The sequence below is a fragment of the Lates calcarifer genome, linkage group LG7_1, assembly GCF_001640805.2.
Source record: "Lates calcarifer isolate ASB-BC8 linkage group LG7_1, TLL_Latcal_v3, whole genome shotgun sequence".
Taxonomy (NCBI): Eukaryota; Metazoa; Chordata; class Actinopteri; family Centropomidae; genus Lates; species Lates calcarifer.
Window position 1 is genome coordinate 18,652,275 of NC_066839.1, and position 27,333 is coordinate 18,679,607.

General features: G+C 42.6%; 1 protein-coding gene across 1 annotated transcript; it reads left to right on the forward strand.

Moving 5' to 3' along the window:
• Window positions 1-1,082: 1,082 nt before the first annotated feature.
• On the forward strand, window positions 1,083-26,779 carry fzd3a (frizzled class receptor 3a). The gene is given in 11 exon segments (XM_018694712.2): window positions 1,083-1,214; window positions 2,277-2,876; window positions 15,472-15,668; window positions 16,686-17,148; window positions 17,238-17,537; window positions 17,694-17,762; window positions 17,764-17,946; window positions 21,474-21,622; window positions 23,648-23,729; window positions 23,731-23,906; window positions 23,993-26,779. Coding segments are annotated over 10 exon segments (2,079 nt in total). The 5' UTR covers window positions 1,083-1,214; window positions 2,277-2,675; the 3' UTR covers window positions 24,252-26,779.
• The last annotated feature ends 554 nt before the right edge of the window (window positions 26,780-27,333 follow it).

The following is a 27,333-nucleotide window of genomic DNA, read 5'->3' on the forward strand; positions in this document are numbered from 1 at the left end:
GCGTTGGCTCCGTGTTTTTCTATGCAATAATACGCCTACTGTTAGAGTTAAGTTAAAACCCACTGCTGAGGGCCCACTAACAACACATTTTGGCCTATTTTGCAGACGCCCAGCTAAAACATTCCACCCCACCAGTCAGAGAAGTTTTTCATTCAAAAGCAGAATGCCTGCTCGTGCTCGGATGATCGATCGCGCGCAATAAAGACAGAAAACCTGCTGTGAAGAAAGAGGGAGAGCTGCGACAAGCTAAACACGCAGAGACAGATCGCAACCGGAAACGAGGCGATTCGGCCTTCAAAGTAATTTTGTAAAACCTGCCATGGGAAAAATGGTTTGATTTTCAAATAGCATATAATCTGCGTTTTACTATTTATCATCATATGCCATACAACATTTCTCATTCGAATTTAAGCTCAGCTACTTTATTTCATACTTATAAATAGTTTTCAGAATAAGCGTACCAGTTAAACAACACAAAAATATTCCACTACAAGTATCTGCAAAATGTACTGAAGTAAATATATTGGTTTTGTAGAAGAAACGGCTGCTGGGTGGTGTGAAGTAAATGTTAACATTTTATACTGCTAGCTAGTTTAAGCTATATAATATCTATCTATACATAAACTAGTAAATATACAGTATGTAAATAATAAGTAGAGGAGTGAAAGTGATGTGAAGTTCAGTAGAGTAGATTTATAAAATAACATAAGTAGCCTACTTCCAAATTGTATTTAATTGCAGTAGGAAATCTAGTCATACAATTAAAATGGTTAATTAACTGTTAATAAATTAATATAAATAAAACTTGACACCTTAACAACTCAATTTCTGTGAGAAGGGTAGAAAAATAAAATATCACTGCTTCATTACCTCACTATATGTTTAATTTACCTACAGTGTGTTTAATAGTGTGAATAATGCTATTCTAATGTTTTACTTGATAAAGTTTGATGTTTTTTGTCTTTCTGTATATTTTAACCAGAGATTTAATCATAGGGTTTGTTGAAGAGGCTTTTAATTTTACAGCTTTGATTGGAAGACATTTTTAAAATGTCGCGAGTTGACGCTCGAGAGGGGGGGGCGGGGGCAGAGAAGGAGGAGGGTAGGAGGAGAGGAGAAGAGGGTGCTGGCAGAGGGACATTCACTCATTGTTACCAAGAAGAGGACCTGCGGAGACCCCGTTGCAACACGTGAATTTTCGGCACAACAGTCAGGTAAAGTTGCCGTTAATTTAACCAGTTTAGTATACATTGGTGAATGACGCGTTTCTCGAGAACAACCACCCCCCGTTGGCCGCCCGGCTCGGTGCGGTGAGATGCAACACCGGTAAAGAGCAGGCTACGTTACATATACAACGGTTACTCTCAGTTAGGATGAAGTAACCGTCATCTTTTGTCTACGGTGCGTTACTTGCCATTTCTATCGGTTTAATGCCACAGTATTTCTGCTCAGTCAGTTAACAGTGGACAGAGACAAACAAACGAGCCCCCCGGTAACGTTAGTTAGATACACTCTCCTTTACGGGCAGCAATTAATTTGTGAATACCCGGCTAGGAGCTATAGGAGGAGCCCGTTAACAGTGACGCACAGGTAGGCTAACAGACGCACAAATATCGCATTAACAATAAATAACCTAAAAAATACAGCTGGGCTTGACTGACATTTATGTTAAGTAGACACAGGTGTACAAGGAAGTCATATGTATTTATATTTTGCATGTCAGTGAATGGAAAGGTATTGGGTTGGTATGGGTGTGTACTGGCATGTAAATGCAGCAGTGTCTGTTATGAAAAATGGCTAAATTAAAAACAGGCTAAACTCTTTCTGAACTGCAGTTAATCTGCAAATTACACTAATAGCAGAGATAATAACATAAACAAGTCGCATCAACAAACTACCTCAAAAAGCCGTAAATATGTTTAGATATAGTAATGACTTGGATCTGTCCACAGTACGTGGTTGGTTTTGCTGTTTTTTTGTTTTTTTTAGTTCTGACCATGATGTATTGTTGTTAATAAATGCTGCTAATGTTATAATTCATCCACATAACCCACCACCACAGTTAGTGACCTAAAAAGCAATTACCAACCCTCTTGAAAGTCTTTTGTGTGTTTTCCCCATGCTGTCTGTAATTAGTCAAATTTTCCGTTTAAGATTAAGGTCATTTCTAGTTTGCCTTTAAAAAATATACACTATAGATATAGTGTAACCTGCTAATGTTGATCTTATGGGATTTGAAAAAAACAAATTGACATTTTGTGGTTTTATTTTTTCAGATTGCAGACTGGACATCATCTCCGTCTGTGGTTGTCCTCAGTATTTCTCATCGCTGTCCCTCGAGGCAGGAGAGGGAGGAGTGTAAGCCGTTTGGTCATAGTGCAGCATCTTAATGGACCACAGCATCTCTCAGGTGATGGAGGTCTTGTGACACACTCCTGCCAGGAATTGCCACAGTGATGGATGCAGCCAGCTTCAGCCATGGCCATGTTGGATTGTGCTGCCAAACCCAGACTGTTTCTCTGTGATCTGACGAGGAGGAAGAGACTACTAGACGGTTCTTAAGCCTTACGATTTCCCCTTCCTGGTGAATGAGCCAGATGCTAACAGCGCTCAGCGCTACATCCTAACCAGCCTGTCACCTGGGTCTTTTCTCTCTCCTCCTGTACGGACCAGTCATGGATCTCCTGTGGGTGTTGTCAGTGTCCATGCTGACGGTGTGTGTTGCCATTCCCATGGATGCGGCTGCGGGGAGCCACAGTCTGTTTACCTGTGAGCCGATCACCCTGCGCATGTGTCAGGGGCTGCCCTACAACTCCACCTTCATGCCAAACATACTGAACCATTATGACCAGCAAACCGCCGCTCTCGCCATGGAGGTATAGTACGCTACTGACATGTGAAAGCATCCTGTTTGTCAGATTTTGAGGGGTTGTACAGATATTTGAAGATATCTAATCTATGTTTTCCTTCCTGTTAGGGAGGGAAAACCTTTTGAAACATGATTAGACCACAGTGGGTTTATGAAATTGTTTAAGTGCACTAGCAGCTTTGTGATCCACCACACCTATTCAGCAGACACATTGTGACTCTTAAGATACCAATGTACCATAAAAGAAAAGCAGTTTGATTTCAAATTCAGAAAATGCAATATGAAATATAAAATATCATAGCAAAGCTTTTGACCTAGTCATGGTTACAGATAAACCTTTTATCAGAGGACGAGGAGATCACTAACTGTATCTGATAAAAGAAAAAAGGTCTAAAAAATATTGATTTCAACCTATTTTTATTTATTATTTATCACCACTTCTACTATTCATTTTGTTAATTGATTTTCTTTAGGCTATGGATTGGGGACACAAATGGGTGATGATCCATATCAAGTAATTGTTGAATGAGCGATGTAATTCATCATATAGCCTGTTCCTTTCTGCTCTGAGCACTTTTCATATTATTGCCCACTAGTGCTGAACAATTAATTTACCCCAACAAAAATCATCATAATTTTTATATTTTTTTCAGCAAAAATGAAATTAAAAAAATTCCATATCAAAAATTGCCTAACCCTGACAAAATTATGCAGTATGAATTTTTTTAGCCCTCATGCTCCCCAAGTCTTCCAAAATTATAATATGTTGTTTAAAAGGCAGTTTTGTTGCAGTTATTCAATTTGTCCAAAAATCGAATAACAAATTATATGTAAAATAATGTATATTTTTTACACTGTGATTTTTTTTCTCATGGCTTTGTTCTCTCAGTTTGCTCTCCACTTTCTCCCTGTTGCTGACCACTCCTGAGCCTTTTTAGAGCTGAAACAATTGGTCAGTTAATGTGTTTGTTATTAGACAGAAAATTAATTAGGGACTGTTCTGATTGCATAAATGGTTTCAGTCATTTCTCAAGCAAAAATACCAAATTATGAACCTTGAACTGAACAAATTAAAGTACAGATATCTGCTGTATATTGATTTTTAGCCTACTACTGCTTAAAATGATGGACTTAATTAAACCTATGGATTAAAAGAACAAATTTATTTTAACTACAGTAAATCATATGTTGAGAGACATAATTTTATGTTTGGTCATAAATCGTAAAAAGCCTAGAAGATTTCAGTAAAATTTTCATATCACTGTTGTCTTACAAAGTCATTCAAAATGTATTCACAGCTGTCAGCCTGTCTCCAGAGTTTGCAGTTGTAGATCCCTGTAGTTAAAAATGGCCATTCCAGACTGTTAGTCTGTGTGATTTCTCTCAGTCAGACATGAGACAAGTGTTTGAAATTACTCATGTAAAAACCATGTTTATTTGAAAGCTGCAGGACTGGGGGAGGCTCACGCACCTTGTTCTATGCAAGTCTTTGTTTCCCCCAGTCTCTACAACAGAGGTAGCTAATACAAAATTTGCATCACCCATAGCACCATTAATGGTTTATACACCAGGTTCAGATTAACTGGAATCTTCCTTTAAAATAGCGTATTACTCTTTTTTTTTTTTGACCAATTTGTCTTCTCTTTTTGTTCCCTCTCACTCTCACTCCTACTGTCTCCTGTGTCTGACCTTTACTGTGCACTTTTCCCTGGTCCCTTCGCTTCTTCTCTTTGTTGCGGCTGAAGTTGTTCTGGCTGTACAGAATTAACACTGACATCAACAGACGCACACATTTACAGTGAGGCCCAACATACAACATTTCCATCTACATACTGTACTGTATATATTCCACAGGTCAGGACAGGGGGTCTGTGAAATAATTAGTCTTCCTCACATGTTGAATAAGTCCATGGGGCACTGCCTGCCCCATGGACATCAGTAGCCTAGATAGCTATCACCATGGCTAACTGAGTATGTGCTGAGAGTCGGTAATATCAAAGTGCTAGCCTACTTTAATTTGGCTCCTCTAGCTCCAGGGACTGGGAGTGTATTACCAAAACATTAAGCAGAAAATTAAGCTTTAATATTTGTCCCTGCGGGCCACGAGAACAGTGCATTATTAAACTCCACTGATTTAACAGGGCGTGTTGTCCTAAAACGGTTCCTGGCCGCGCGTCTGCCGTGTTGACAGGCAGAGCGATTTACCACGACATGTAGTGACTCTTCACATCAGTTGTTGTGCAGGAAACCCGTTTTACATAACAGGCTTTTGAAAGGGAAATCTGGAAGGTGAAGACATCAAACTTTGTCTCAGTTTGGTTCAGATGATGGATTACAGCTCAGAGTCCACTGTTGAGTTCATGTTTTATTGTTTCTACCTTTTAAATAATCTATAGATTACCAGCCACAGCATCTGACTGTTGTGGCTGGGTTATCCTCTTTGAAATGTCGAGTTAGGCATTTAAACACAATCACGAAGCAGATGCATCGCCTCGTTAAGTTAATCCCATCCTCTGTGTAGGCTGATCTCTGTGGAAGCTCAATCTATCGAGCAATTACCGGCCAAACTCTACCAAAACATTAGATTTGATGCTCTGTTGGATAAACTGGCTGCCCGTCTGTGTATACATCAGTTCATCCATCTATATTTGTTGCACTTTATCCATTCTCAGCATCATGCTCCCATTGGCTCCCATTCCCTCTTATCACTTTTACCCTTTGACCGCGCCCCGCCCTGCCTGGCACAGCGATGATGTCGATGTGCGGAGCCCTGCCGACCATCTGTGCCTTCTCTACTTTGCAGTACTCAGCATTGAGCACACATTGAGTGAGAAACCGAGAGAGAGATGGAGGGTGGGAGGAGCTGTGTGGCACGAAAATCCAGGGTTATGTAACCTCTGAACATGCCCTGCCCGGCTGTGGGAGCATGCAGCATCACATCAAATCGCACCACACCATAGCTGCACTCGCATTTGAAAAAGATGCGGACACCCCCACCTCTCTCCGCCTTTGACTGCCTGCTCATACTCACACTGTGTCCTTTCTTGTCATTGTCGAAATATTCTCTCTCATCTCCATGGGTTTACTCACTCTGCCATGTCTGTTCAACATCTTCATAGTATGATATTTGGTAAAGGCTTTCGGGAAAACACTAGTTGAATTTTGATGTGATTAGGTAGGTGTATGTGGGTTTGATAGAAGAATTTTGTCATTGTCAAGATGTTATTAACCCAGTGCTGTGTTGTTTTAGGCCAGGTTAGCTTTTTACGCCTCATCAGTGTGTGCGTTTCAGTGAACAGAGAAAAGCACTTCTGGTTTAGACGGTGTTCACTTTGATTGGTCATGGATCCACAATTAAGTCTCTTTTAGTGCTCAGAAATGCTCATTGGAAAAACACACGGACCAACCAAATAGGTTCCAAATAACGCGAGAGAGACTACGCCTCTGTTTGGCTCTTGTTTTCCAGATAACTTGCCCTAGATCCAGTTCATGGGAGAATTCAAAGCCTATAAGATGTTGAGGGCAGCCAAATGAGAATTGACAGTTGATTTTAAAGGGAATTAGCTCCGCTGAACAGCCATGATAATGATGATGAATGCCTTGCACCATGGAGAAACTGGGAGTTGGACGAGAACCAACGCCTGCCGATCTTGCTGTTTTTGTCTAAACCCCCCTGAAGTGGTGTCTTTCTGGATTTCTTTTTTCGTGTCTTGCTTTTCAAGGTCTTTTCAAGGTTTTTGTCTTTAGGGAGAGTGGGCACATTATATCAGGATTGGGTGATTAGACGAATATATGGACTATCAGTAAGTCCATTTGTGGTTGCTTTTTCGGGGGTGATTTTTGTCACTTTATTTTCCTAATTTCAAGGTATACTGTGCAGGATTGTCTTAAATAATGTATGCTAATCATGCTAATGTAATCCCTCTCAATCATCATGTATGACCCACTAGAATGTGCACATGTATGTAGCAGTGTGTGTATCTATAGAGGCCCTACCCTGTCTATATTTTCTTATTTTTCTCTACTTTGCTGTGTTCAGGATGTTGGTGAGCTGCAACTTTTAGGTTTTATTTCTGATTCACGGCTTTGTTCTTGCTAACCCTGCTCCCTCTCTACAGTCACTCTATAGCTTGCTCAACCCCTGCTCTCTCTCCTGCTCTCTTTATCAGTTGCTTTCTGATTTATTGGTGCTGAAAAACAACATCAATTCATAAATCAAATTTGAGCTCTAGACCAAACCCTGGTAATTTACTGGCATAAGTTATCCCCACCCGTTTATTCATTTAGAAGCTGCAAGCAGCAGCGCCCTGATGCCCTGACGGCATCAGACTCAGATAGTGTCTTTACAGTGACACTATGATCCATTATGTCTGATTGAAGAGGAGTGGCCGGTAGGCTGTAATGTTTGTAGATATTCACATTAAGACTGCAGATGACAGAAGATAAGGTTAAGGCAAATTTAATCGAAGAGAAGCGTTTCACGCACATGTGCAAAAATATCGTCAATCAGCAGTTGTTACACTGGCAGACGCTGGCTGGTCGGAAAATTATCGCCCGACCCCTACAAATTCATTCTGTCATTATATCATTAGAAACGTAAATATTTTCTTTGTCTTTTGTGATTAAAATTTCTAAAACTACTGTCTAGTGATCACTAATTACACACTTTTTTTTCTAAGGTTGGCCTTTAATTCAGTAACAGATAACTGGTGAATGAGAAATGTGCTGCAAACCACACTAATTGACTGAATTTACACAGGGGTAAAAGCGGTTTGTCTCAGATTTTCTTATTCTATTTCACTAATACATTTTCTATGGCTGTCTGAACATGGAGACACCACAAACAAGGTGATTTTCTAAAACAGGATTTTCTGTTTCGGCGATCATCCTCGCTCAGTCAGTCATCGCTGACCGCCGAATGACCTCGCAGCTCAAGTGGGACAGCGGCCTCGGGGCTGGGAATAGGCTATTTCTGTGCCACAATGATACTGTGCCACTCTCATAAGATAAGTGGGAGCGTGGCGGATTTGACTGGCATTACAAAAAGAAAAAAAAGAAAAGGGCTGAAATCCCCCTCTTTAGAGATAGATGCACAATGTAGCTACCGAATGGATGTAAAGCAGCGTGGGTTCCTCACAGTGAATCAATTCAACTGGTGTGAACTGTCCTTGGCATCCAAAACAGATGGCATTAGGATCACAATACAGTGATGATATACAGTATATTAGGTCAGGTCTGTCTGTAATGAAGATAGTTGATGAGTCCTCTCATGTTGGCTATGATAATATTTCTAAAACTACTGTCTAGTGATGTGAGCATTTTTCATCTGAGGTTGGCTCTTTGTGTAGTTACAGATTACCTTTTGGTGTATGAGAAATGCAAACCACACCAATCAATATAGATTTATTGGATGTACATATTCTGCTGCAAAGAACTAAATGATATCCAAAGATTTTGAAAGAATCAGTACAGCAAAAACAATATTTTATTATAGTGTGGAAAATGTGTATTGCAGCTGTGTACTTTATTGGACAGTTAGCAGAGGCAGCAGAAGAAGTTTCCTTAGCCTGGGACCAAGATATACCATTATAAATATCATGCAGTAGCCAAAACATTGCACATGTCAAAATGAAAACTGCCTAATTTTTCTCATTTGATACACGATAGCGTATTTATGATTATACTGTCAGGAGGAGGAAAGACTGGGTGATGGAGGTGGTTTTCAGAAAGGTTTGAGTTGTGTGACTGTCATGGTAACTGTAACGAGAAGAAGGATTGCTTGAGCATTTCTTCGAAGGCCACAAGGGGCAAGCTAGGGTCAGGGCCGACTGAAGATGTTGATTGAATTAGATTGATAAAAGGGTTTCTGTACATGAAGTCAAAGCCAAGCCAGCAAATGACTTTTAATGGCTGCAAGATAAAAAAAAAAGTCACATGATTGTTTTCCTGAGGGGAATTCAGTGAGAGGTCTTACTTTGTCATTTCTCAGTGATCTTGATTTCAGCTTCTCGTGATATTTGTCACGCATTGTTTTGTATGAAGGGTGTGCAGCGATCACAAAGACTAATCACTGGTCTGTTTTTAACCTGCTCAGTCCCACTTCCACTCATTTCCTCCTCTTTTCAGGTCGTTAAATCAGCCTCTTGTCTCAGGTTTACAACACGTCCAGATAAACTGTGTCATGTTACAGCTGCTGTTTAGAATAACCTAGATACTCCACCCATGCTGTGTGAATAGATTTGTAAAGGAGAGGTGAGGTGTGTGTGTGTGTGTGTGTGTGTGTGTGTGTGTGTGTGTGTGTGTATATGTGTGTGTATGAGTTTCTGTAAAATGCTGACAAAGCTGTGTGATGGCTGCAAGTCTGTTAAAACATGCTACAATGAACTAAAAAGTACACAATTTAACATGCTTATTGTGTTGGCTAGTAAAGATGTATCCCCGCTAAGCACACACTCACTCACACACAGGCAGACACAACATGGTCTGATAAATCCTACCCAGCGTGACCCAGGCTTTAAAAGAGCCTCTTGTTTTATTTAATGTCCAACACCGTGTTTATTGGCTGTGGAGTGAATGAGCAGCACATCCAGAGAGCAAGTCGCTGGTCCACAACAACCTCTGTGTGTGTGTGTGTGTGTGTGTGCGCGCGCAAAGACATTAACACACTGTCAGAACGTAAGGTTTTCAAACACTTTCTTAGCGGTGAATGACACGGCTGACTCGGTCGACCCATCCCTCCCTTCTCTCTCTCTCTCCGTCTCTCCTCTACCCTCTACCCTCTCAGCCCCCCCTCACCCATCTCTTTTGTCCTCCCCCTCCCCCTACGCAGGACTCACCCGTTGCCCAGGAAACAGTCCCAATTGTGCTGTTAACAAAGGGAGCAGAGGCTTTCTTGCCTCCCGGGAGGTGGTCTCCTCCGCCCCGCACCCTGACCTCCTCGAACCCTGCTCTCCTCCCTCTTCCTCCTCCTCCTCCTCCTCTTCCCTGGTGATGCATCACTCGTCGCCATGACGCTGAGCTTGGAAATTTTGGGAATTGGAATGGCAGCAGAGGATAAAGGGGAGAGAGAGGGAGATAAAATGTAGGAGGGAAAAGGGCTGAGGGAGGAAGGGGGATGATGGGAAGAGAAGTGACTGTGAGGTATTTAGAACAGACCAGTTGGCCATGGTGGGCTTCTTTGTCAGCGATTCATCAGTCACAGCATCTTAGCAGCTGACCCAGAGCCTGTATTAAAAACTAATTACTTCAGCATTAGGAAGGTACATACAGCCACACTTGGATGCACTTCATTGGACTAGGCCGTATTAATAATTAATATCACGACTCTTGATTTGATTCAAAACATGTTGGTTAATCTCAGAACTGCATGGAGGTGAAACTAAGGTCATGGCTGTTATCTAGTTCTTCCAAAGATGAACAGAAAACAGAAATATGTAAAATCACATGCTGTGTAAACAAATGTATGTTTGCCACATGATAACTGCATGTTAATTATCACTTAAAATAATTTTCCCTTCTTTTTTTCTCATTTCAGTTTGTAAAAAAATTCAGTATTTACTCTACACATCAAATTCAGACCATTTTTCGAGCACCTCTGGTGTTTGCCATTTAGTCACAGATGATTTGCATTGGCAGGAAATGCAACAAGGTGGAAGCACAACTACAGTTAACAAACCTGGGGATAGCAACATAGTACCATACCCTACAACATTGTATCTTTGACACCCAATAAGCTAAGCATCATCAAAAGGCCTCTTTCACTGACAGTGAATAGCTAATAATGGCTGAATGCCATTTAGCTGCTTTAGTGTCAGGGTCCTGGTATTGTATATGCTGGCTCACTGTTATGACTTACTGGGACGCTTGCACAGAGCCATTGTTAATGTCACATGTAACACATGCTTTTCCTAATGTGATAAGGCAAAATGTCTACTTAGAAATTTTAGAATAGGAATATCAAGTTTTCAACATTGTGGATCTTTTACTGACTTAAATTTGACTGACTTAAAGTTTCTTGTTTTGAGGTCTCACTAAATCCTCTGGATCTGAGTGTCAATCATGCTTGTATGTCTGTTTTATTCAGGATTTATTTTTGTTGCAGTGACATGATAGTGGAATGCGGTGCCTCTGGTTGAAGGGTTTGCTCTTGTTCAGGAGAGTCTGGGGTCTGACTTTGGCTTTGTTGTTGGTTTTATCTTCCACATTTCTCATATTTTGTACTTGTGTACTGTGTCAGTTATTCAGATATTGGGTTTTGAGTATTTTAGATATTTAATCTTTCAGAACTTATCTATTTTGGAGAACACTTTTGTTCAAATTTGTCAATATATTTTTTAAAACTGCAAAACAAACCAGCATTTACAGCTACATTTACCCCCCTATGTGGAATGTTTGTTGGCCTTATTTTGCAGTCCCAGAATCCACTGCCTCTCTAACTGCCATGCCTGACTGTGCGCGAACCTGCTATTTCCAGAGTGGCATATTATTCCACATTTTCAGAGATCAAAAATCCCCTAACAAACTCCCATGAATACGTAATGACTGTAGCAGTGGGATCGAAGCTGAAATTACATTAGCATACCACCCCCCAGGCCCGCACCATTCGACAGAGTTGTGTATTACACGCTTGATTCTCCTTACATGGCTGGCTCAGGGGTGGAAAGCGCCATGACAAACCCCTGGCCATTCATCGGACCAGTGGTTCACCAGCTGTTTCCAGTGTGGCCATTAACATGGAGTCCCTGTGGAGAGTGTAGAGCCTCTGCAGGGCCTCAAGATGTTGGTGTTTGAAATTGTTTGGGCTGCTGACTGTGTGAGTAAAGCAGTGACTAGCCATATGTCCCATCCACTACCAGTTCAGTCCTGCCCTCACTGGCTCACATGATGGGTTGACTGTCATAAAATGGCTGAATGGAGATACTGAAGAGATGGAGGAGGGGTAAGAGGGGTAGAAGGAAGGATGATGGAGTATAAAAATAGAAAAATGGGAAGCAAGATGAATAGGGATAGGGAGGGAGGGATGAATATGAAGAGAATCTGAGCTAGTAGAGAATCACTTCTTGTAGCCTATATATTTATTCAACCGTTTCCCATGGTATCTCAGTTTGTAGTCCAGTGCAGTGTAGTACATTGTGTTCTATGGAGCATATCTGTAGCCTGCGGGAATCAAAACAGAGTAGAAGAGCATGCAAGCTCGCTTTAGCTGCATTAGATCATGTTTGGGTGGTTAACCCAAGCTGACAGGGTACTACTGATGAAGTAATAGATGTCACATGAATGCACACTGGCAGCAAAACGCAAAGGGAGTCACAGGGAGGAGGATCAGTACAGCTGCACCTTTCTCTCAGCTCTGGCAGGGTGGAGTGAACTTCAGGATTTTGTGCTTTTGTATGTGACTTCTCCAGAGACTGTCAAACAACATACTCCAGTTTCCTCTCTGTTTCTTTGACCTTGTTGTGCCTGACTGCAGCTGTAATGTAATATTATTTTATGTACAAAGGTGTGACATTGTGTCTGTGAACTCACAGGATCCCACCAACCACAGCTCTGTCAGTCTATGATGTCTGTTTGTTTTGATGAAGTGTGGGTTACTGTAGGCACTCAGGTGCTGTGTTCTTGGTCTTCGGTGGCTCTCTGCCTGTGCTACCAGGAGGTTTCCTAGTATTTCACTATGCATGCCTGCTTTTATTTATATAAACTGCTGTGGCCACATGTCAAAACTGCTACTGCTACAGTAACTCTACAGTTAAAGCTTTCATGAGGTTCATATAGGTTTTGTCAACTATTCTTTTATAACATTGATGGAGTATTATATGGATTATTTTCTAAATAGTTGATTGACAGGAGATTAATAGGATTTTGAAAAATAAGAATTGATTAATCATTAAGCAAAAATACCAAAATTCTGTCTCCATCCTCTCAAATGTGAATATTTGCTAGTTTTCTTAATTTTATATGATATCAAACTGAACGTCTTTGCGTTTTGAACTGTCAGTCAGACATAACAAGACATTTGAATATGTCATCTTGGGCTTTGTAAAATAGCCATCTCATAATTTTTTTAGACCTAAAAATTAATTTAAAATTAATCAATTCAAAACTGACTTGTTAATTGCAGTCCTGAAAGTACGCAGTGATGCCAGCTACAGAGGTAAACAGTTGTGTGACACTGGTCTGCAGTCTCTATATATTTTTTAAAAAAATGCTAATGTAGCTTATTTTTCTTTTTTGGGATAAATCTGACAGCCAGTAATAGCCAGTACACTTTAGTGTAGGACTCAAAGGTTAGATTCTGTTTGTTACAGGGCAGGCTGCTTTTACTACTGGAAGACATGAAATGTAGAATGTGATTAATGGTGTCCATCTGCAGTAATAGACCCATTTCAAGGTAGATCATTTTCATAACAGTTGTTTTTATGCTTCAGAGATAATTCTGAGGACAGGCGCCTGTGTCGTTGTGCCATCGTACAGTGGTGCCCAATGAAATGTGATGACTCCATTTGACAGGCATATAAGACACCAAAATTGATCCTCTGCATTTTAGAGTGGATATGATTACTCTGCTGAGTTAAGACTTGTGTTATGGATTCTATGTGTGATCATGAATCCTTGTCAACACCCACCAGTCCCTGATCCCTCAGAGTGGAAGTGATTAACCAGTCTGAGCACCTCCTGTCTGCCTCACAATCACTTTCTATGTCTTCCACAGCAGCTGAACGTCTTCTTGCCAGAAAAGTGATATGAACAAGGCGATGACAAAAGCTGCGTGGATGTGGTTGCTTTGTGCTTTGAGGGCCAAGCCTAACACCCATCATAATCCTTTTTACATAAAGACATCACATGTGGGTGGCAGGCAAACATGCTGTCAGGAAAAGGATATGTACCGATGTTGTAGACATATGGTGGGGACTCACTGCAGCAGTCTGTTCTGATTGAAGTCTGTGTAGCAAAAAATTGAGATCAGAGCAAAATCCTCTGTCACTGGTTCCCTAAAATGATTTATTTCTGCATTCTGAGCAAGAAAATGTTCCTAAAACAGCATGCAGACATTTATTCATTTTTTCAGGCTATGCACTTCTGGTTATTAAATGTAGGATTAAAGGAATGAATTGCGTCTCACTGGTTTTTATCTAAATGGCCAGTTTTACAAAAGCAGCCACTTATTTTCATTTAAAAAAATCCAGTATTTCTTGGTGTGTGACTCAGATGCTGTATTTTTTATGCTTACATCTGGAAAAGAACAAAGACTCATTGATCTGTGTAAACTGAGCTGAGCTTTGTATAAACTACAGTGTGTAGCCCAGCTGCTCCTCCTTTGACTCAGTGTAGCAGCTTTTCATTGTGGTAGAATGGCCTCATTAGTTCAACAAGATCTCTCTTAAAGTGTTATGACAAATATGCAGAGAGCTACATTCTTTCCCGTTTGGCCAAACTTTAAAGACATTCCCAACATAATTTGTTTAACTGACATCAGAGAACAGTGAACATCTCTCCATTTAATTTACACTGAAGAAGCAGAGGTAAATGTTTAACATGTTTAAACCACGCTGACTTGTCCTCCTTAATACCCACCCCTCTAACAGATACAGAAACAAATTGCCCCCTGCCTGTCCTCTCCTCACCCCTCCCCTCCCTTCACCTCCCCTCCCCCTCCCTGTCCCTGTCTGTCATACAGACCTCTGTCTTTAAATTTGGGGGGAGGGTGGGTAGCGTTTGTCTGACTGACTCGGGTGTGGCAGGAGGCCTTTCTGTAATACACACAACACCAACACAGAGGTGTATGCAAATTCATGCACACAGAGACATGTAAGCATACACTCCTGGATACATGGATTTGTATATATGCTTTCCCACTCATTCACACACACATACACACACACACACACACACACACACATACACACACACACACACACACACATACACACACACACACACACCACACACACACACACACACATTCCCACTCTCCCTCGCTATTTGCATATTAACAACGTTCCCCATAGATGCTTCCTGCTCTCACACCGCCTCTCGGCTCAGTTTATATGTGTGAGACCATTATTGTGTTGGTGCGTGGGTGTGTTAGCATGTAAATAATATACTTCTGTTGGTACTTAGGCTTATATGTGTGTGTGAGTGAGTGTATGCACGTTACTACAGTGTGTCAGTCAGTCACAGCGTGGTCCTCCCAGTAACACAAAGACCCTGTCAGCAGCAGAAGCAGCCCTGTGTGTGTGTGTGTCTATGTGTGTATGTATTGTGTGGGGGTTGGCCAGCTTGTAGTGCTCCTTCCTGTGTGGAGGTTGGAGGGAAGGAAGAGGAGATGGAAGGGGGATCAGAAATGATTGGGGTGGAGGGGATTATTAGGAAAGGGGCCAGAGTTGTTTTTATGGACTCATCTCCAGAAACTGTCAGACGACATGCTCCACTGATCTCTTTGTGCTCCTCTTTGGCTCGCATTATGTCGTGCTGGAGTGTCACTCTGCCTTGGGAGTGTGGCGTTAACTTCCAAAACTGTTTCAAATAAAAGAGATGCATTATTTAGCGCTGGTGTTTCATGTATTTATACTAAAAGTCTGTCTCTGTGTGTCTGTCTGTTTCAGCCGTTCCATCCCATGGTAAACCTGCAGTGCTCTCCAGAGCTCAGGATGTTCCTTTGCGCACTCTACGCTCCAGTGTGTACAGAGTATGGGCGAATGACTCTGCCCTGTCGCCGCCTCTGTCTGCAGGCCAAGAGTGACTGCTACAAACTAATGGACATGTTTGGCGTCAGCTGGCCAGAGGAGATGGACTGTAACAGGTTGTTAAAACAATAATAATTCTTTACCCCTGGATTTATTTTGGCCATAACAACCCCTGCTGTATTAGTGATTTAAGCAGATTTTCCTTTTGTTTGATGAGTAATAATACTGCACTAGAACAGCAAGCATGTAAAAAAAGAATTGAGTTTCATGAACAGAGGAGGCGTAGAAGAATACCATTTTTGAGAGATTAGTCTATTGTTGAAGTGTGGTGGAGAGCAAAAGATCAAAATCATTAATCCGTTCTGAAGGAGTCATACTTGTTAGAACCACATAATCAATCAAATGCAACATTTAACTTTTACGATATTGTTGTGTCTCTGTCCCAGTGAGAAGCTGATTGTAGAAGAACTGACTGCTGAACAATGACCTTGATTTGAAACTTTGTTGTCCCAGAGAGCAAACTATTTTTGCAGGGCAGTTAATTGATTTAGTCAGTCACACATAAAATCAGAAACATCAGCAGCAACACTGTTTTTTTTTTCTTCAGTTAAAGAATTATGAATATCAAAAAAAAAAAAAAATCAATTAAAAAAATTCAGCTAAGAAATGACATTACCAAAATATGACAAGTGAGGTTAAAAAAGGTTTGGTGAGTCTTGCACTAAATAGTTGTATTCAAGGCGTCATGGTAGGAGTGCAACATTTGCTTGTTCAAGTCTGGCTGGCAACAGTTGTATGTCACCTCCCCCCTCCCTGCCCTCAATTCAATAAAGGCAAAAATACCCCATACTTTAAAAAGATGAATTCAGCTGCTTGACAATGCAGTGATCATTTAACTCTGAACAGTAAAAACAGTAAATGCTCACTAGGAAAGATAATCTGTCTCAAGTTTCAAGTCTCTGCACGTTGAATTTGAGCTGTAATCACCAGTTGCCTGGAAGGTAGAAAAATACATTCATCAAGCTACAGAATGCTTTTAAAGTGTTTGGCAGTGATGTGATGCTGGCAGGATAATCAATCTGTTGTTAAAGGCTGAAATTACCCAGAGGTCATCACATCTCTTTTCCTCCCAGGTTCCCAGACTGTGACGAGCCCTACCCCCGTCCTGTGGACCTCCTGTCCAGCTCAGACACGACCGAATCCCCCATCTCTGTCCAGAGAGACTACGGCTTCTGGTGTCCACGCGAACTCAAGATCGACCCGGAACTCGGCTACTCTTTCATGGGAGTTCGGGACTGCTCGCCCCCATGTCCCAACATGTACTTCACGCGGGAGGAGCTGATGTTCGCCCGCTACTTCATTGGGGTGGTGTCCATCGTCTGCCTGTCTGCCACCCTTTTCACCTTCCTGACCTTTCTCATCGACGTGTCACGGTTCCGTTATCCGGAGCGCCCGATTATTTTTTATGCTGTGTGCTATATGATGGTGTCCCTGGTGTTCTTCCTGGGGTTTCTGTTAGAGGACAAAGTTTCCTGTAACGCAGCCAGTCCTGGGAGGTTCAGGGCTTCAACAGTTACTCAAGGCTCCCATAACAAGGTCAGAAACTCTTCTCTTCACTTTGTATTCTCTGGTTTTCTACTGCCTTTCTACATAATCTTACATCTTGCATTTTCTCTCCGTCCCAGGCCTGCACTCTTCTGTTCATGGTGCTATATTTCTTCACCATGGCTGGCAGCGTCTGGTGGGTCATTCTGACCATCACCTGGTTCCTGGCTGCTGTTCCCAAGTGGGGCAGTGAGGCTATAGAGAAGAAGGCCCTCCTCTTCCATGCTTGTGCTTGGGGCATCCCCGGTGTCCTCACTGTCAGTCTGCTCGCCATGAACAAGATTGAGGGAGACAGTGTCAGTGGGGTTTGCTTTGTGGGACTCTACAACTTGACGGCACTGCGTTGGTTCCTACTGGTCCCGCTAGGGCTGGACGTAGTGGTGAGAAGAGTATTAGCTTAGCTTAACAGTTGACTCACAACTTTTTTTTGTCCTACAATTTCTCTTGCTGAATAAATGGAAGATTAACGTGTTAGTTAACCGATACAAACGGTCATTACTGATGTTTAGCCTTGTCCCTCCTTCATGTCATCATAGGTTGGTGTGGCGTTGCTTCTGGCAGGCATAGCAGCGCTAAACCGCGTCCGCATGGAGATCCCACTGGAGAAAGGAGAACCAGGAGAAACTGGTCAAGTTCATGATTCGTATCGGCGTGTTCTCCGTGCTCTACCTGGTCCCTCTGCTGACCGTTCTGGCCTGCTACCTGTATGAGAACAGCTACAGAGCTGTCTGGGAGACGACCTGGGTGCAGGAGAAGTGTCGAGACTACCACATCCCCTGCCCCTACCAGGTGATATACTGAACTCTGGTTTATTTAAGGAGTAGTACATTGTATTTTAACATAATTCATTATTCTCAATATAATTTAGTCCCTCCACTTTGAAGTTTTCATGAAATCTGCTTTAGCACAACACAGAAAATGTTTTACTTCCAAGTTAAAAATATATCTTGATTAGTTTCATTGTTACAGGTTAATAATAGCTAAGCTTGTCTGCATGCATTTTTTACTGTTGTCTGGTGGTGTCATTAATGGTTTATTATCCCAGATAAGAAAATTTGAATAAATACAACTATACAACATACAGTCCTCCTGCCAGATAAATACATATACAGTGACTGTATGATCCAGCGACACAACTCTGCACCAGCTTTAGAACAACTAATATAGTAAAATATATTTCATCATTTAAGTGATGCACAAGGATTACTGTTGCTCAAGGCCCTGGCCAAAGAATGATCAAATCCTTTGTTTTGTACTCGCTTACAGTCTGATTACAGAAGAAACAAAAGACTTGCTGAACCTGGCTGTTCTTATTTTCCTTTGCAGAGTCTTTATTTTGCCTGATAGCTTAGCTGGAACCTGTTGTGTAGAGGGAGTGTTGGGTCACTGAGGATATGCTCAGCCTCACTCAGACCAATCTTCCACATCTGGTCACAGCCAGTGACTGTACTTGCCATCTTGATCATGTGCTGCAAATTATCTTGATTGTGCATGTAGCCAAATACAAGTCAGGCCAAAGGACAGGATGCTCTGAAGGACAGCCTTGTAAAACAGATGTAAGACATAATGGGCAACAGTAAAAACGGTTCAATTTTCAATCATATCTGACCCCTTTCATTAAAACAAACACAGGAACTGATGACACGTAAGAATCTCTTTTAAAGTAAATTAGATTTATAGGAAATGTGGTTTCTGCTAACTACAATTTCAGAAAGACAAATATGCGTACAGCTACTGATAGTAGCTGAGATACTGATGAATTCATTCATTGACGGTCAACACAGGTTGCACAGATGTTTTTCCACATCAAATGCACAACTGGGACTTTTGCACTAAGCAAGAAGAAGGGCAGGAGTTAATAGCTGTGGAAAGCTGAGAACTGCCAGATATGTTTCCATACAGAGGTTTCAAAGAGCACATACTCTGTGAGATTGTGTGTCTCAGATATGACCAGATACTGTGTGCATGTAAACACAGTCACTGGCAAACATAGACCAACATGCTCACACACTCTCTTGTCTTCAGCAGCTGAGTCGCTACACAAAGCTGTGTTAGCCTCCAGCATCAGTACACATACTGCAGCTCATCTGATAGAGCTGTTAATAATTCAAACAGCTCTCTCTCTGTTGTTCTCTGTTCCTTTCAGCCAGGTATCACCTCCCAGGAGAGCAGCTGCCCTAGCACATCCGCTCTTACTGCTCCATGTTCAGAGTGGATTTTGGTTGTGGTGGAGCAGAGAGTTGTAGGTGTGCAGTGTGTGCGTGTGTTGTTTTGTCAAGTCCTGCCTTATCAGGGACTCAGTATTCTGTGGCAGTAATATCTTGATTTGCCGTCTCTTTTGACTGTAATCGCTCAGTCTGGATCCCTTTGCATCACTAGACACAGATGAACTAATTTTACCTGTAGAAATGACCTGAGTGTTATAATGATACAGAGCTCCAGCTGTGGAAAGGACCGAGATGAGATTGTGCTGCAGAGCCCAGCTCTTAATCTGTCCTGTAAACACTGTATTGTATAAGAGAGCAGTGCAGTGCAGTAATCTTGTGTGTGTTTCTGCTGGGAGAGGACAGGGGCATCGGGGTCAAGCTGCTCCGCATCATATTCACAGCACATCTGAACACAAGCTGCACGTTCTGTACAGCTGAGCACTGTGCTGTTAGACATGATACAACAGCAGAGAGGCTTCTAGGTGTAAAATCACACAAAGATTCACCCCCAACTCTACTGTGTTCCTGAAAGCACACGTTTGTATTCACATACACAAAGTCCATAACGTGCATCAATATTTAGCTCAGACTCAAAGTGCCTTACTATATTTATCTTAAAAGCCTTCCCCGAGGCTCAGAGCTCTCCTCTGCTCAACAGCTCCTGAGTGATGCTCGACTCTTCCTCTCCTCAGCACACACACACACTCACACACACACACACTCACACAGATTGATAATTGACACAAACCTCATGAGACTGACCAAAAGAACACAAGACCAAAGCTTTGTTTTCAGTCTTACAACTAATTTTAGATTGAGCTGCTGTACATAAACTACATGCTGGGTCACTGAGTTTGATACTGGAGCTTTAACAGTGTAGATGTGGTGGCTGACATACAGTCTGTGTAATGAGGATGTTGGTTGTAGTCATTCAGTCTCTTATCTCTCTGCTATAATGAGTGTATCTGTGGATCACTGAGCCTCAGGGCTCTCTGCCTGGCCCACTCATAATGAGGCCATCATGACTACATCTGTGTGTGACTGCATGAGTGAACCTGTGTGTGTGTGTGTGTGTGTGTGTGAGAGAGAGAGAGAGAGAGAGAGAGAGAAAGGAGGAGAAGGGGGGAGAGAGTAGAGGTAGTATGTCTGTGGTTTGCTGCCTGCCAGCTGTAATGTTGTTGCTATGGCAGAGAGCAGCAGTGTGGTGACTCTGCAGCATCGTCCTGCTCAGTCTGAACTTCAGCTGGGAATAAGATAACTCATTTCTACAGTGATCCAAAATCTTTTAGAATTTATGATTGTTCTTAAATAATATTTGTATATTTAAATGTCAGATTCCCAAAAAGTACCAAATATAACATATATATATATATATTATTTTTTATCAGTATCAGTCATGACATAACACCATCTGTTTTCACAGAATGAGCATGTGAGACAGAGGAGATAGGAAAAGACAGAAGAGGAAAGAGATAAAAGAGATTTTTTTTTCAAGCAAATAGAAAAGAAAAAGGCTACAAGTCCAGTCAGAGCTGGATGACTGTTTTGACTGCTGTGGTGTTTCTGCCTCCAGCGAGGCTGATCTGAGTGAATGAACACACACTGTCAGCAGATGTGAACATTTTTTAATTGGTTCATACATGCTGATGTTTACACACAGGACTCCGTGACTACAGGATGTGGCTGCACAGGTCAGCCTCCACACTTGTGTTTGTGTTTCTGCATGTAGTTGTGGCTGGTAACACACCTGTGGAATGTGTGTGTGTGTGTGTTGTCTGTGTGTTGGATGATAAAGCTGCAGATTCTTACTCTGACATCAGCAAATATAAAATCTGAGATCTGAAATAGTCTGCAACCAGTGAAAGACACACACACACACACACACACACACACACACACACACACACACACACACACACACACACACACCCCTTCCTTGGGGCTGCATGTGGGTGTATTAGCTGCAAACTTTGTCTCGTTCTGTCTCTCCCTCCAGCTCTTCCTCCCTCCTCAACCAGACTCACCCAAACTGATGTTTTTCTCTTTTGTTTTGCTGCCGTCTCAGTCAACACAACCAGTAACCACCTCTCCTGTGTGTGTGTCCTGTAGGTGGAGAGCACCAGCCGTCCTGACCTGGCCTTGTTCCTCATCAAGTACCTGATGATGCTGATCGTAGGAATCCCCTCTGTGTTCTGGGTGGGCAGTAAGAAGACCTGCTTCGAGTGGGCCAGCTTCTTCCACGGCAAGAGACGCAAAGAGTACGTTGTTTCTGTTTTGTTTTATTTTAATGATGATTATTTATTTGAAAGCAGCAGTGGAGGCAGTCAGGAGGAATAACATGTCAGCCTGAAGTTGAATCATGATATGTGTCCTAAACATTTGGCCATCGAGTTGCCACAGAGTCACAGCCTGACACAGCCTTATAGGAACTGGTTCAAATACATGATACTAAATATTTTAGTAAGAAACTATCGTAAAATATTTTTAAAGGTGTGATACATAAGCTTTGTCCCAGTATTTTTAACTCAAAGCATTTCATCTCTTTGTAGTGATAATTAGACAAAAAGTGGATTTTTATTCTCATAATTTAGTCTAACACATCACCTCTGCAGCTCAGATAATATCCTAACCAGCTCATCGCTACAGTAACACAATAAATCAACAGATATTTAGTTTGTGTCATTAACAGCTTGATGTTAACTTTCAGATGAAGTGAATGAAATGCTGTGGTGCTGTACGTCCTGCAGCTGGTGGTTGGGGTGGATGTGGACATCACAGACACATCCTGAGTCTCTGTGTGGTTAAAGTTAGACACAGTTTAATTGTTAATAAAGTTCACAATCGACTTTTTCAATTTTTAAATATCAGCCTTTCTCTAACCTTAAGCAAGTGCTGAGGGTGCCTAAATATAACCATGAGAAAGGCTGAATCATGATTTAGACACTGTGAGCAAACACCTCCTTCAGAATGTTTGAGTTGAATATAGATCATTTTTAGGACACAGGGTTGGAAAGAAGCAAAGACAGAATTCTGTCTGTGTCTGTGACCTGTATCAAACACACACAGTGCAGGCCATAAGTATGTGGACAATTCCACATTTTCTGTTCTTCAGGCTCTGAGCTGCAGCTCATTCAACTTGAAGTAAAATAATGATATCTTAAATTAAAGTGTCCAGTCTCAGCTTTAATTTCAGTAGATTGACATCAGTATAGAGAGGACTGTGTGGCACAGATAACCCTTTTAATGAGTGACTGGACACCTGGCTTGGTTTTGGGCAGCTGACTGTCAGTCACCATTCAGACTGAGGTGGAGCTGTCTGTCAGTATGAGGAGTAAAGAGGAGACTGTGTCAGTGAAGAAGATAATGAGGCTCAGTATACAGCAGCTGTATACAGAGGAGAGGATTAGGACCCGCCTCCCTGTCGGCAGGTAGCACACGTTAAAAAACCCTGATCATTTGGTCAGACTTTCAGATGTTTGGCATCGACGTCTGTCCATCTATGATTTTACAGAGAACACTTGTTGCTCTTAACTGTCAACCTGTCTCAGCTGCAGCTCCTCCACTGTTTGTGTCCACGGGGACTCACGTCAAAGAGGAGGCGGGGAGAGACGCAAATGTAAATGATTTTTTTTTTACATTTTTTTCTTTGCTTTTCCTGAGAGGGCGGGAGGTTGCGGTGGCAGTCGTCCCTTCCAGCACAACAGCAGGAGAAACACTGGATGAAAACTATAAAATGGCTGTGAGACTGAGGAGACTCACTTGCATGGCAATGACAAACTTCTTTATCAGGGAGCTCTTTCTACACTGATACAACATGGCCAAATTAACACTGAGTTAATCACAAATGACTAAACTTGGCAGTTTACTAATGTAGAATGAGGAGTTGGGAGAATGAGGAGTTGGAGCTGGAGCAGTGTTTGTTCTCTGCAGCTCAGTGTGTGAAGGGTTTCTCTCAGGCTGAGTGCAGTGCAGCTCCAGTGTGTGTGTAGATGTGTGTAGATGTGTGTAGATGTGTGTAGATGTGTGTAGATGTGTGTGAACACAGGCCCTTCTCTGCGCTCACTCCCCTCCACCTCCAAACTCAGAGCATTAACCCCCTCTCCCACCGCCTGCTCCACACACTCCTCCATCCTCTTCTACCACACCCACCACCCCACTACCTTCCCCCTCTCCCTCCCCACCCTCCTGCGTCTCTCCCTGCCCTCCCTGCCTCCGCTCCCCTTCTCCTCCTCCTCCTCCTCCTCCGCCTCCGCCTCCACCCCCCCCTCCTTCCCCTGCTGCAGTGGGATGGTCAATGAAAGCCGGCAGGTGCTCCAGGAGCCCGACTTCGCCCAGCTGCTGCTGCGGGACCCCAACACGCCCATTCGTGAGGAAGTCGCGGGGCACGTCCACCCAGGGGACCTCCACCCACGCCTCCTCCACCCACCTGGCCATGCTGGACGAGCCGCCCAGCGCCAGCACCAGCCGGGCTGGCTCGGTCCGGAGCGCGCGCTCCAAGATGAGCAGTTACCACGGCAGCCTGCACCGCTCTAGAGACGGCAGGTGGGGGTTCAGCTTCACCTCACACTTTTTAACTCATTCCACAGAATACTCCACCCCTGACACTGATGTTCTTTCCTCTCCATCAGATACACAGCCTCGAGCTTCCGGGCTGCAGACGACCGGCTGCCCTATGGCAGCATGCCCCGCCTCAACGACCAACCGCAGTCCAGGCACTGCAGCACCAACCGCCTGGACAGCCTATCGCGGCACGGCTCCACCCAGAGACTGGAGAGCCAGTCGCGGCACAGCAGCATCAGGGACCTGAGCAGTGCCACCCAAGCTGTCCTCGGTGTCCCCGGAAACGGGATTCACAGAGTCCTGGAGGAGGACGGAGCCACTGCCTGATCTGAAACCTGCTTCTCCTGGACACCAGTGAAGGAGGTGTGACTGGACGGGCGGAGGTGAGAGCAGGAGAGATGACTCTCTGTCTTTTTCTAGTAAGATGAACAATATGTGAGGATCCAGAAATGAAGAGCAGCAACCACTGTGGTCTCCACCCCTGCTGCAGCACAACTATGACGCTGCAGTCTCCTGTTGTAGTGAGCGGGACGAGGGCTACGTCAGGCCAGGTGGAGAGGACTGAGTGTGGACTGATGCCTTAAAATTTTCTCTCAGCTTTACCTGACCCACCGGCTGATCCAAAAAAACTGAAGCTCTAAATGATTTTTGTCCAGTTTACAAAATGTCCTGATGTTGACATCTGGATGGTCTGTTGGACCTAAACTACTGAGCCACAAGAACAAACTGTGACCATCAGTGACAGACTGCACTGGACTGTCTGTACTTGTTTATATAAAGGACGATGGACAGACATGTCGAGCCTTCTCTTCTGGTCTGTGCTCTTCAGCACTGAGGAAGGTGGACGCAGGGTATTTTTTTTTAAACATTCACCTTTTTTTAGATTTGACTTTTTACTTGTTTTGCACGTTTTCAGCTTCTGATGTCACAATTATTTCCAGTTTTAAATCTAAAATCCTGGTAACCTGCTGAAACCCCAGTTTAAAGGCAAATCTGTTCACACCTGATTTGAAACTCCACCTTAAAGATAACATGTTAGTGAGACGTTTAGGGAACCAACGACTGTGGATTTTTGCCTTAAAACTTCCTCTCAGCTTTACCTGACCTGCGAGCTGATCCCAAAAACTGGAGATCAGAAGTTAATGATGGATTTTCTGACGTCTGGACAAACAGTGTACATGTCTCCTGACCTTTACAAAAGCCTTGTCTCATTTTAAAAAAAAGTTTTTAATATGGAAATACTTCAATGCAACAATAACAATCTGTGATTTGCTGTTCTGAATGCAAGGGCTGAAATACAGGACAAAAGCTGAATCCAAACTCCTGCCTTACGACTGTGTTCAGACAGAACGAGAAGCGAAAGAAGTGAATTCACCCAAAACTTTGTGTGTGTCCTGGTCCTTAATCAGACTGTGTTGTAAATGTAAAGAGGAAAGAGACTGTGTGGAAATAAGAGTTCTGAGTTCAGGCTGAGCTGAAGACAGACACACGTTGTTGTTGTTACTTTCTGTCCACATTTCGCTCCACTTTCTGTCTGAACACACCTCTCCAGTTTGAATAGATAGTTTGCCCTTAAAGTAGTCAAATTCTGAATAGTTTATCCTGCTAAAATGTGTCCTTACTTGTATAGCTATTGTAAATGTTAGACCAACATTTCCTCTAGTGGCGACACTTGTGCATAGATGTAAAAACGGAACTTTTGTTGTTCATTTGTAATAAAGTTTTTTAAAGAACAGACAGGATGTTTTTGGCAGAGAAGAAATGACCACACACAAACACACTGGGTGTGTATTTGTAACAGCCCTCCGCTTTATTGAAATACATCGGAGTCAGGTTAATATAATGAGTTCTCCACATAAGTGTGGCAGCCAGTTCCATACATTATTTTTTGTTTTGACCTTACACCTTAAATATTTTTTTTGTGCAAAAAAGAATCTACATCACCTGTAGTGGGTTATCCTCAGTAAAACGCCCAAACCGTTCAAAAAGGAGCAAGTCCAAGTAAAACAACAAACCGAAAACAAAAATGATTACATCTATAACATGCAAAACTGTACAAATTATTACAAAGCAATCCTAGAAAAAAAAACAAAAAAAACAAAGTGTAATATGATATGAAAGAGCAAAATAATATAGAAGGTACTGTGGATAAGACCTCACTGAAATGCAAAGGCGTTTGATTTTTTTTTTTTTTTTTTTTTTGAGTTTCTTCCTCTTTAAATGTTACCACTGTGGCACCTCAGCCATTAAACCACCTGTCACCCTTCACCCCTCAAACATTTCATCATCTCCTCTCCTCTAGTCCCTCACCACCCTCTCTTCCTGCTGTCTCCACCCGGGTCACATCTATTGAACACTACAGCCAGATTCCCCTCACTCACTCACTCACTCCTCCATCCATCCATTCATCCATCCATTCATCAAACCTCTAACACGCTCATTCTCATCTAAATGAAAAGAATTCATTGGTTCTGACATTTCCTGAGTTTCTCTTCTCCTATCCTTAAATCTGGGATATCTGGGATCAGTTTTTCTGTACAATATTGGCCAATAATAAAAACACCTGGCTAAGACAGCCCTCCCCCACCCCCACCCCCACCCAGCAAATACATTCTACAGATAAACTCCAGCAGGAACTGAGGAGAGTCGCTAGCTTAAAAAGTTTCTAGGAGGCGGTTGTTTGGAATAAAACCAGCTTAGTCGCACCCTGGCGCTCCAAATCTCTCTCCTCGTATAAAATAGAAAACGAAATAAAACACTTGGAATGGGCTGTGTTGTTGTGTTTCAACCGGGCAGGATCGGCAGGAATGTGCACCAGAGTACTGACGTTTTTTTTTTTTTTTTTTTTCCCCTTTCTAACAATCAAGACAAGCGGAAAAACTCGAGGTTCACTATAAGAGCTCAGACCCAGATCCTCAAAGAGCCTCTGCACTGTCACCAACAAACAGGCCAGTGTTACAGATAATACCACAGTCAGTGTTTCACGTCAGGACATTCTCAGCTCCATGCACGCACTCCATTAACAGTTTTTCCTCACACTCCGCCCTACGAGCGTTTCCTCCAGTAAAAACGCTTCTCACTGTAAACTGAAGGAGATGAACAGAGGTAACAGGTTTTTTTTGGCTGTGAATGCCCTGCTCTGCAGCCAGGAGCCGCCACACCGTAAAATGCTCTTTTCAAAGGCCTTTTCATTCTGCCAGAGAGAGAGACAGAGACAGAGAGACAGAGACAGACAGACAGAGAGAGAGAGAGAGAGAGAGAGAGAGAAAACCAACCCGCCTGGAGGGAGGTTTAAGAGATCCAGCCCTGCTCATTTTTACGCACAACAACAGGTAGCACTGAGGTCATTTCATCTGCTGTTCATCAGGACAAACACAAACCCAAGTGCTGGCTTTCTTTCTCGCAGCTT